Source organism: Schistocerca nitens, chromosome 8 (assembly GCF_023898315.1).
Source record: "Schistocerca nitens isolate TAMUIC-IGC-003100 chromosome 8, iqSchNite1.1, whole genome shotgun sequence".
In the NCBI taxonomy this organism is placed as follows: Eukaryota; Metazoa; Arthropoda; class Insecta; order Orthoptera; family Acrididae; genus Schistocerca; species Schistocerca nitens.
This window is the reverse complement of record NC_064621.1, coordinates 177,895,265-177,908,027: the sequence shown is the minus strand read 5'-3', so window position 1 is coordinate 177,908,027 and position 12,763 is coordinate 177,895,265. Positions and strand designations below refer to the sequence as shown.

At 38.9% G+C, this 12,763-nt stretch overlaps 1 protein-coding gene across 1 annotated transcript in view; it reads right to left on the bottom strand.

The window, feature by feature from the left end:
- LOC126198529 (bumetanide-sensitive sodium-(potassium)-chloride cotransporter) overlaps positions 1–12,763 on the bottom strand; it is a 603,867-nt gene that overhangs the window by 82,710 nt on the left and 508,394 nt on the right. Inside the window, exons 3-7 of the mRNA XM_049934924.1 lie at positions 8,200–8,295; positions 7,820–8,073; positions 4,575–4,689; positions 4,080–4,219; positions 3,789–3,983 (exon numbers count right to left, since the gene is read on the bottom strand). Coding sequence (XP_049790881.1) covers positions 3,789–3,983; positions 4,080–4,219; positions 4,575–4,689; positions 7,820–8,073; positions 8,200–8,295 — 800 coding nt within the window. The remainder of the gene's footprint in view (positions 1–3,788; positions 3,984–4,079; positions 4,220–4,574; positions 4,690–7,819; positions 8,074–8,199; positions 8,296–12,763) is intronic.

Genomic DNA, 12,763 nt, shown 5'->3' with positions numbered 1-12,763 from the left:
AGATGATTGTATATTGAATAATTACTGCACACATGAAAGTATTCATCAAATTTCAAAATAAGAAAGACATTTCATAACATAAAAATTATATGTAAATTATGTGAAAATAATTTTGTATTTCAATCAATTTCAAGAAGATTGTTGATTCACTTGTCACACATATTCTGCAGAAAAGTTGTTCATGTGTAACAAATCTGACTGTAAGACACATATTGACTAATAAAATATTGTAAATATTTAGAATTCCAACTTTGTGTTGGAAAAAGGATCAGGAACTGTATTTAGTTTTATTATTTCTTTATTCTTCTGTCTTAGTTGCACTGACAATTTGGATTTATTGTGACTGGTTTTGCATATGCCAAATTGTTATCAAACTGTTATCTGAGTGGTTATGCAATGATTAATAACATTTGTACATTTTCAGCTATTTACATCTGTTCAACTTTGAACATTCTATGTCATTAATATAAGTGCCTACTATGCACTACACATTATAGAGGACTGTCCTTAATGTAAGCGCCTACTATACATTATACTGGAGTGCAAAGTGGACACTTATATTAAGGACCCAGAGAGCTCAAAGTTGAACAGTTAGGAGTAGCTCAAAATGTACAAATGTTATTTCATTGATCATTTTATAATCACTCACCTAATGGTTCATTAAGTAATGGACATGTCTGAAACCAGTCGGCATTAATCCGAATTGTCAGTGCAACTGATATGGAAAATCAAAGAAATAATAAGGCTATAAATATGAAGGTGACTATGACAACATGGCTTTAGTCTTAGTTTTAGTTCAGTTATGAATCATTCATAGTTCACTTACGTCTTAGTCTTAGGAGTTGTTTAATATTGTCATACTCTTAGTTTTGACTCAGTTTTTGTTTGACATAACATGAATTATTCAGTTTTTAGTGCTTTAACGAGTTTTTGTGGTAAACACCAGAAATGAAGTGAGGTAGAAATGTTTCAGTTTTTGTCTGCTCATGCATGAACATCCCAGGATCAGATCTCATCCCCCAAGAAAGCTAAGTATATTTTATTTTTTTTAAATTCTGCTCTGCAAATATTATTAATGCACTAAATTAGCAGTAATATTTTATACAATGCACATAATATATTCAGTAATGTCAAGCTTAACTGCAGCTTCTAATTTACGAATCCTGTGTGTGTGTGTGTGTGTGTGTGAGTGAGTGAGAGTTAGTTTCTGCAAAAAAGTGAGTTTAATGCCACACTCACCCTCCACCCCACACCTTGTCCTGCACTTTCACTACCACATCTCATTTTTTTTTTTTTTTTTTTTGTTAGTTGAAACATTTGATGATATTCCCCGTTTTGTTAACGTTCCACTAAGTCATTACAAATTTCAGTAATACTGAATTCTGTTCTGCTCTACCATAATCCCTACTGAATGTACTGTTTGATCTCCTGTAGTACAAAGCATTGCTATGTTTTCATTTCCATCTTACTTTCACTTTAAGTAGCATATTCTGTCATCAACATTTTCTACAAATTTTTTCTGCTTTTCAGAGCAGCTGTTACTATTCCAAATGTATACTGTAAGACCTTTCATGCTCTTCCATCTCTGTCACAAATGTGCAAGGAAAATAAGAAACCAAACTTCTAAAAACTGAAAAACTTACCCATTACAGACTACTACTCATTCACTAATTCAATCATTCATTTATCATGTTTTGTAGATACCATCAAGAAGGAAAACCTCCAGGAATGTGGAGCAAGTCAGTGTGTGCATCAACAAAAGACAAACAAATCGTAAAAACTTAACCTCTATTTCGTTTTAACCATAATCTATTACAATACTGCTTAATGCTATTCATGTTTATGCAAGTTAAATTTAATCAAATGAATTAGAGAGATAGAGGTCTTACTTTTTATAAAGAGAAAAGAGCTGCCTTGTCAGTTATATTAAATAGCTGTTGTTCATTTCATATTGTTACCATAATATTTACTTGATTACTTTGGAATTTTTCAAAGAAAGTAATCACCTGCATCTTTCAATATGATGAGTCCTGTTTACAGTAAATTACTACTTCTCACATTGCTTTACAACTAATGTGGCTAACAGAACTTTTGCATCCTTGAGTCTAGATATTCAGATAACTTTTAAAAAGGGTTGCTTGTGAGATATGTTTTTAAACTGGTTGCATTTCCCAACTTCTTGCTTTATGTTAGGTGGGAGCTTGTTGAACACTTTTGTACCGGAGTACATAAGTAAAAATTACTCTTTTGAATACATTGTTGTCATTTGGTCTTGGCACCATAACTGTTGGCTTAATAACCCATGAGATAAATGACATGTTTAAAGGTTCAGGCTAGCAAATCATACCACACTGTGATTACATAAGCACATTCCTTGAGATACTAACAGTTTCTGATGTCATTTGTGTCTTGTTAAATCTATAGTTTTTGTGACAATCCTACTCAACATTTAGTGATTTCCATCATACAGGACTGGCTAAAGTGCCTACTGATCTTCACTGATAATGAAGGCCCTATGAAAGATCAGGACCTTAGTGTCCCACTGATGTTACCACTATTAGAAATGAATAGTTGCTAATTTAGAGACAGGTGCAGAATGAAATGAACTGAGTCATGGTTGAAGGTCCCATCTTGAGATTCACCTCAAGAGGTTTAAACAAACCATAGGAAACATAATCAAGATGAACATACATAGAACTGCATCCCACTTCTCCTGAAGATGAGCCCACTGTCTTAACTGCTGTGCAACATTTCTCAGTTTGGCTGCTCATATCCTGTCATAAACTATGCAAGCAGCCATCACACATAACACTGCTGCCCTTGATGTGCCTAATACATTGGCAGACTTTGATGCACTTGTATTAGCTTGGAAATCTTAATTTGCTCCTATTCTTCCACTTATTCAACAAGCCTGAAGACCTTTTAACTGTGGAATTAAGATTTGACCCAAGCATAACATTTATGTTGTAAAATACTCTTTTTTCTAGCATGTTGTACACCATGGATCTTTTCATTATTTTGTTACTTATGTAGCCAATTTCCAGAGACAAGTACACCACACAAATGATGTACAGCCTTTCACTCTATACAGACTTATTTTTTGTGTAATAACAACTGACAACTGCAATGGCCAAATGATGAGCATTATTTTCTCACAAAAATCCATTGTCCCACTAAATAAGTGTTACACTCATGAAAACCAACTAAGTTTCTTTTGTTGTAGATAAAAATAAATATTGAAGGATGGAAGCTGGTACTACTGTTTACACAAGCTCTGTTGAAGATAACTACACCAGTTATCTTTGTCACATCTTATTAAATTCGTCTTTTCTCATAAGCAGTATGGGTCCTCACTTGATCAGACACATTGAGTGATATGGGATTCAACATAAGATGCTACTGCATAATTTGTGGTCAAAAATAACTTGACATCATCTTTCCTAACCTGTTGGTCACATACCATACACTTCAAGTATTTTTCACCAACGGGAATACATCCACATAATCCCAAACTGGATACTACAACAAATGTAAAATTTAATGAACTTGTCTACAGAATCAAAACTGTAGAAGTAAATTGTAAGTTGCAGGTGTCTTCTGCAACTCTTTTACATCAGAACCTATCATAACAATTCATTCATATTTTCAAACATATCAATTATTACTTAAGCCAAAAAGTTTGTTATCATCTCTGATGGGCACATTACAAAAAATATTGAATACAAGATCTGCAATATAATGTCTGCCATACAAGTTACACTAGCTGAAAATAAAATTTTTGTACTCACTGTAAAACTGTTTTGTAGCCCCCAAGCACACTCATTGCCAGTACAATTCAAAAATGTTCCATTTATATAATCTTCCACACTGCCTGTTGCATCACGGGCAACACAGGCTCCTGCCATAAATGCCATGAGCAAATAGGAGATACTTGTTATTAAAATAGAAATAAGTGTTCCCTTTGGAATTGCACCTTCTGGGTCCTGTAAAATGTTACAAGTAATTAGGTTTACTCCATGAGGAATATTAAATCACATGCATTAATTAAAAGCAAGAACAACAGAAGAATATTATCACACCTTTAAATCTCCTGATATATTTGCACCAGCCAAAATTCCAGTAGCTGCTGGGAAGAAAACGGAAAATACCGAAAAAAAGTTTTGCTGCATTCCTTCACTGTATCTATAATCTGGATAGAAGTTCTCCTGTATCAGTGAGGCTAAAACCAAGGAAAAACTTTCTGTAGAAAGTTATCTATGTAATTCCTGATTAGGGTTGGAAAGAGACAGGACAAAATTTTTAAAAAGAGAGAAAAGGTAGGAAACTGAGACTGCAAAGTATTGGATAACTACAATCCAAGCGTAACAGATTTTAAGTTGACACCACAAAACAGCACCAGCACAAATGATGAGTCACTGACAGTTACTATTAGACAAGTAGTTACCATATTTATCTCACTGTACTGCTGTTTTATGCTTCTACTTTTGAGTTACTACTATATTCAAGTTTTGTAACTATTGCATTAAATCTAACAAAAATACATATAATATTTCTTTTTACATCTGTGATCTTACCATTATATCCCAAAAAACCTTTAGCAATTGACTCCTCGTTCTGTGGTCCAATAAATGTTCCTATCATAAAATCGACAATGGCGACCAGCAAAATAACAAGCAGTACCAGCTGTGCCTGCAACAAAAATTCATCATTTCTCACTCCTTGTTTCTCAATCGTACAAAGTTTCATTCCTATCGAAATGCTTCACCTTAAGCTCCACACCATAATGGATTCATCAAACATCTACTTTCCTTCTTCCGATCTCTTTAATGGAAACACATTTTTGTTAACAATCTCTCCAACAAAAACCAACTTAAACCCGACACTGAACCTTGCCTCTCCCAGTTGATACCACCATCCGCCTGTGACCCTCCCCCTCTCCAACGTAACCACCCACTGGTTACCTTCCAGGAGTTCCTTGTCTCCAGCTTGTTTTCACCATCCTTCCCCAGAGCTATTCCAAAGAATGCAAACCTCTCAACAGAAGAAAGAACGACCCTCTGTAACCTCAAGACAGACCATGATTGAATCATCATCCTTGCAGACAAGGGTTTCATCACTGTCGTGATGAATCCAAGTGACTACCTGACAGAAGGCATCTGCCAGCTATCTGACTCCTCCCCCTACTAGTCCTGTCACACCGATCCCACTCCAGAAGTCCAACACAGCCTCCAGTCCCTACTCAAATCTCTAGGCCGATTCAAAAATCTTTCCCCTGAATCCATCTCCCTCCGTACACCCGTGACCCCCACACATCCACATGCTACATGCTCCCAAAAATCCATAAACCGAACAATCCTAGCCACCCCATTGTAGCTCGTTACTGTGTTCCCGTTGTTAAATCTCCACAATTGTCAAAAAACACCTCCAAGCAAGTGCCTGCTGCAGGCAAGCCAGTCCCATTAAAAGTAAAATCCAGTTACTGCAAAATGTTACAAGAAATCAGGTTTTCCCCATAAAGAATATTAAATCATGTGCATTAATTACATTCCAATACAACAGAGGGGTAATATCTCACTTCTATTCCATTTGCACTTCCTTAATTGTCAAACTCCGTAGCTGAGCTGTTGGAGTGGTTGACTGTCATGAAGGTGACCAGAGTTCAATTCTAGGTACAGTCAGGGTTCCTTGGTGAAAGGACTAGAACGGGGTCCACTCAGCATTGTGATGCCAGTCAAGGAGCTACTTGAGAAGTAGTGGCTCCTGGGTTTGCAAAGCCAGCAACAACTGGAAGAGTGGTGTGCTGACTGTACGCACTTCCACACCACATCCAAATGATGACATCGGCAGACGATCACATGGCAGTTGGTCAATACCAATTAACCCATATGTGTCCAGAATGATGGCATTTTCCCTTTTACTTCCTTCATGGACTCTTCAATCTTGATGCCACATATCTGTAGACCACCATCCACCATCCCCTGGCCCATACCCTTGCTGTTATCAAACACTACCTCACCCAACATCCCTCTGACTCCAAACAAATTACCTTATTCCTTTATATACCTAACCATTTACACCCTCACACATAACTACGTCTCATTTGAGGAGAATATATACAAACAAATCTGTGGTATGGCCATGAGCACCCACATGGTGCTCTCCTGTAGCCATCTGTTTAAGAGCCACCCAAAACTCAAAACAACTCCTCTGGTAAGGTTCACTGATGATATCTTCATGATCTGCACCCAGTGTTAAGACAGCCTATGCTCACTCTTCCACAGCCTCAACACCACCTCTCCCATTCACTTCACCTGTTCCTCCACACACTACTATAATTGTTGAGTTTTATCTCTCTGATGGCTCCATCCATACTTCTGTCCATATCAGGCCTACTAACCATTAACAATACTAACCATTAACAATACCTGCATTTTGACAGCTGTCATCTCCTCCACACCAAAAAATCACTCTCATATAGCTTGGTCATCCATGGATGGTGTAACTGCAGTGACAAGAATTTCCTTGCCCAGTATGCTGAATGTCTCACAAAGGCTTTCACAGACAGGTGCTATCCCCCAAACCTAGTCAGCAAACAGATTTGCTGCACCATATCCACACATGACCCTAATCCTTCCGTGACCCTCAAGAACCACCTGCAAAGAAGCAACTCCCCCTCCTCCCTGTTGCCTGCTATCATCCCAGATGGGAGCAGCTGAACTGTACCCTTGCCAGGGTTTCGACTATCTATCATCATGCCCAGAAATGAGGGATATCCTACTCTCAGACCTTCTCATCCCTCCAACCCAGGCATGATTCCTGCCCAGTTCATCCAGCCAGCACATCCTACTCTAGTCCTGGCACAGGACTCTCCTATCCCGTCAGAGGCAGTGCCACCTGTGAAAGCAAACAAATCATACATTTGTTCTGCTGCAATTTCTACATAGCATTTTACGGGACCCTCAACCAGCTGCCCACCAGAGCAAAAGGCCACCACCAAACTGTGACCAAGAACAGCGTTAATCATCCAGTGGCAGAACATATGGCTCAGCACAATTTGCCCAAGTTCAATGGCTGCTTCATAACCCAAGCTATCTGGATCCCCCCCTCTCCCTGCATCAGTTTCTCTGAGAATAGGAGTTATACTTGTAGCACATGCTTCATTCTTGTAATCCTCCTACTCTCAGTCTCCACAAGATGATTCTGTCAACCTCCTCTACCAAAGTCTCCCCTTCCTCTAACCTGTTAACCTGTCACCCCCTCCCAATCCACCCCTGCATGTCACTGTCATCATGCGCCACACAAACTCACCGGCTCTTGCGCCCATGTATCACATTGCTATCTCGTGCACCTGCTGCCTCTGTCTAAGCCATCCACCACCCTTCTCCAACCCCTCCTCCTCCCTCACTCATCCAAAAGCTAGCAAAGTTTTCATTCTTTTCTGTGTGTCTGTTGATGATTCAACACTTCTACTGTTTTGTGAGTGCTCCTGAATTTATTTTCATTTCACTAAAGAGCACAAAAATAGTTTTCACAAATACTTCTGAATTAGTATTTTTTAAACAAAAAGTAAATATGGTCAAAACAGTAAGCACATATATCTTACTTAAAAAGAGAATTAAAAAAATCTGAAAAAAGAAAACTCCAATAGAAAATACATTCTCAACAAAGGGCACCACTTAATTGTGAAAACACACACAGCTAAAAACCAAATGGAAGTACGGCACTCATACACTGTGCATATCCATTTTTTAATGAAGTGAGAGACAGAGATTGTCTACTACAGTATGTAAGCATGGAAAGAAATTATGATGGTCCTTACCTTCGCCTCCCATTCCATTCCAATCACAACAATGCAGAGTAGTAACATTATTGTTATAACACCAATGATACGCATATCATTTAGGCTGCCATCCACCATAGTGGCACCATGCATACTAAGTAGTCCAACCAAGGATTCACAGAATCCAACAACATACATTGCACAAGCAACAGCATTAGCTAACGAGAATATTAACCCTATCGATCCTCCAAATTCAGGACCCAAGGATCGTGATATCATGTAGTAGGTGCCACCTAGTGAAATAAAAAAATACATTCTACAATGAATTTTTATACAAAATATTCACACAAACATGCAGCTAAATCAGGAGAATTTTAAAAACAGTGTATAGTGAAATCAAATGAATATAGGATACAGACCTCCTTTTATAATTCCATTTGTACTAATGGCTGACATAGATAGTGATGTTAGTGTAGTTACTACACTAGCACAAATTATTATCAGCAGGCCCTGTCCTATAAATAGAAAATAAGACATGTTTTATACAGAATATCAATAAACTAAGAGTAATGAATATTTGTTGGTCATAAATTAATGAGTTCTACATAAATGACATTCAGACTCAGACAATGCAGCCAAAGTCTGCAGCTGAGATTAGTGCGACAGTGAATGAAATACATGAAGCTCCATATACAAGTACAGATCATGTCATCAAATGTTTGCATACCTGGTACAATTTAATCACATCAAAACGTCATTTAAATACAATAAATTATATATAATTTGGAAAATATAATGAACATGTTGATCTGAATTTGTTGTCAGGTTATGAAAATGGGGCAGTGCAATTTTAAATCTGAGATGACTCATATGCTTAGAGTTTATTCCCTCTCCGTTCTACATGGGGCATCATACTTTTTGTTCCACACAGTCATGCTATGTGGCCACCAAACCATCAACATATTTTAAATTATAATTGTTTCCACCTTAAAATACCATCGAAAGAAACAAAGGGTCTGGTAATATCCACAATATTCCATAATGACACACATCTTTTAAGTGTATTTTCCATTTCAATTTTGTCCGCTTTGATAGCCGAGTGGTCAGCATGATGGAATGCCATGCTAAAGGGCCCAGGTTCAATTCCCGGCAGGGTTGGAGAATTTTCTCCCCTCAGGAACTGGATGTTGCATTGTCTTCATCATCATCTCATCCCCGTCGATGCACAAGTCACCGAAGTGGCATCAAATCGAAAGACTTGCACCGGGTGACCGGTCTACTCAGTGTGAGGACTAGCCACACGACATCTCATTTCATTTCAACTTTGGTCCAAGGATAAATTACAATACTCTTGGGGAGCATGTAGAATGGAGAGGGAATAAACTCTAAGCATATGAGTCATCTCAGATTTAAAATTGCACTGCCCCATAACAGACATTGGTAGGGCTTTTATGTATATTTCTGGCTGGATTTACACTGCCTGACAAAAAAAGTAAAGAGTCCAGAAGACAACGTGAATTTTCACTCTGCAGTGGTGTGTGCACTGATCTGAAACTTCCTGGCAGACTAAAACTATGTGCCATACCAACAGATTTCTATCTGCCAGTACCACATCTCCTACCTTCCAAATTTCACAGAAGTGCTCCTACTACCTTGTGGGTATGTATTTAGAGTTACAATTCTCTGTGACTGGTAAAATGGCCACCACACTGCATGAGTGACATTCGTGTTTAGTGTTGTTACCTGGCCTAGTATATTGTTGTATCTGGCCTAGTAGGTGTACAATGAGGTGAGAAAAGTCATGGGATACATTCTAATATCATGTCAGACCTCCTTCTGCCTGGCATAGTGCATCAGCTTGAAGTGGCACGGACTCAACAAGTTGTTGGAAATGTCTTGCAGAAATACTGAGTCATGCTGCCACTGTAGGCATCCAATCCATAACTGCAAAAGTGTTCTTGGTGAAGCATTTTGTGCATGAACTGACCTCTTGATTATGACCCATAAACATTTAGTGGGATTCATGTTGGGCGATCTGAATATCCAAACCATTTGCTTCAACTGTCCAGAATGTTCTTCAAACCAATCACAAACAATTGTGGCCCACAGACATTGCACACTGTCATCCATAAATATTCAATCTTTCTTTGGGAACATGAAGTCCATGAATATATGTAAATGGTCTCCAAGTAGCTGAACATAACCATTGCCACTCAATGACCAGTTCAGTTGGACCAGAAGACCCAGTCCATGCCATGTAAACACAGTCCACACCATTTTGGAGTCACCACCAGCTTGCAGAGTGCCTATTGACAACTTGGGTCCATGGCTTTGTGGGGTCTGTGCCACACTCAAACCCTACCATCAGCTCTTATCAACTGAAATCAGAACTCATCTGAGGAGGCCACAGTTTTTCAGTCAACTAGGGTCCAACTGATATGGTCAGGAACCAAGGAGAGATGATGCAGGCGACATTGTGCTGTTAACAAATGCACTCGTATTTGTCATCTGCTTCCACAGCCCATTAACACTAAATTTCATTGCACTGCCCTAAAGGATATGTTCTTTGCACAGACCACATTGATTTCTGCTGTTATTTTACGCAGTGTTGCTTGTCTTTTAGCACTGATGCAAGCGCCACTACTCCTGGTCATTAAGTGAAGACCGCCATCCACTGTGTTGTCCGTCGTGAGAGGTAATGCCGAAATTTGGTTTTCTCAACACGCTTTTGACACAGTGGATTTCGGAATATTGAATTCCCTAATGATTCTCAAAATGGAGTGTCCTGTGTGTCTAGCTCCAACTACCATTCCACGTTCAAAGTCTCTCAATTCCTGTCATGTGGCCACAATCATGTTGGAAACCTTTCCACATGAATCACCTGAGTATAAATGACAGCTCTACCAATGCACTGCTCTTTTATACCTTGTGTACACAATACTACTACCATCTTTATAAATGCATATCACTATCCATTGACTTTTGTCACCTTAGTGTATCAGTGGCATTAACAGCATCATATGTTGAGTGAGCATTCTGAAGAGCATGGACGTGCTGCATACTCATCTGACAGCACCTGACCAAGTTCTGGACCTCCATTTGATCGGCTGGTGCAGTCACGCAAATCATGATATGTGGACTATTCGTCTCTACCAGTGGCTCGATGTCGGAATGCATAGTCCCAGTCTACCATGTCTGACCACCACAAGGGACGACTGCCACACTGTGCACCAAGCATATCTTAACTCTTTCACATCTGCACCTGCCATCTGAGAACAAGTGATGGGCTCCCTCCAACATTCTTTGTCATCATGCAACATTGGTCAGAGCATAGCAAGAGCCAGACTAGTGAATTACAGTCCCATGCATTGGCTGCCATTAACACCACAATTACAGACAATTGCTTTTGAAGTGGTGCTGCGAATGGGAAACATGGACTGCTAATCAGTAGTGTTGCATTGTGTTCAGCTCTGTCCCGGACTGTTGTCAGCGAGTATGGCGGCAACCTGGAGAGAGGTCCTATTCTTACAATGTTTTTGAGAGCCATTAAGTATAACTTCAGGTCATGAATGGTATTGATTGAGGAAACTCTGATGGCACAGCAGTACATTGTGGGCATGGGTCCTCATCTGTTACCTCTAATGTGACAGTATCATGGTGTCATTTTTCAACAGTACAATGCTCGTTCACACACAATGATAAGAACTGTCTGTGTGATGCTGAAGGGTCACCGTGGCCAGTAAGATCTGCAGATCTGTCGCCGACAGTACACATGTGAGATCAGCTCAGACGTCAACTCCATCCCGGTGCCACTAACCGTGGTATCGAGGACCAGTTACAATTATTGCTGACCAGCCTGCCTAAGGAGAGGATACAATAAATGGCTTTACGACACCCTTCCCATCTGAATCAGTGCATGCATGCAGACCAGATGGGGTTTAATCACTTGGCAACATTGTAAACAGGTCTTTTTGTTTTGCAGATAATAAACATGGCTGCTCTTTCAGATGAAGTACTGTATGGCATACATCAGCCATCGTCTTTCCTCTTTTGAACACACTGATATTTTCCATTCTTCTGTCTCAGAGTAAGAATTTTTTATAGCTATTTGCGATGCATGAGTATGAAGCATTTTGATCATGCTGCATTTAGAGATCTTATATGCCTGCACTGATATAACAACATTCAACAGATCTTTAAAATCAAAGAAGTCAGCTGTATGCATTGGAATGGCATTTGGACCTCTCGAGGTAAGCACTTCTTTGCACAAAGAGTATGCACTTTCTAGTAATGAACACATGAAACATTTCCTCCATGATTTGATACTAGGAATAAATGTGTGGAGATGTAACAGAGTATTGAGACCACAATAGCACTGAAAACACACTTTTGAAAAAATGGCACTTAGAAATTTTCCTTTTCCACTCTTCATATAATCACAGATATTGAAAGCAATAAGGCTGCCACATTAATAATTGATAGCATTCAACCATTCTATGTCCAACACACAATTCAACAATGCATTTCATGAGACATTGCTCCCATCATCAGTTTGTGAAAATATCCTCATGAGGCTAAAATACTAAAAAGTGTACCAATACATTTGTGGCATTCATAAATTAAAATGGAACAAAAACACATTGGACTGTGGGTCCTTGTCCTACATTAAAACTGTTGACTCCTGTCAGTAGTTCTCCCATCTATTGGCTCAACTGGAATGCTAGTCTGCCGGTCACCTTCTTTTCCTTATTTTATAAAGATCCATTCAGTCTAAGTAACTACAACAAAACAGTTGTTGCAAACCATAAGTACAAAACAGCTCATCTCCTTAAGGGCACAGAAGATGACTCAGAAATCCTGCATAAACAAAAGAAAGGGTGAAAATTTGACTTGCAGGAAGAATCTGACATTGCCATTTGTGAAAAGTAACATGACAATATTCTCAACATGAAAGTGAAAAGACAATGAAACGAGATTTCTTAT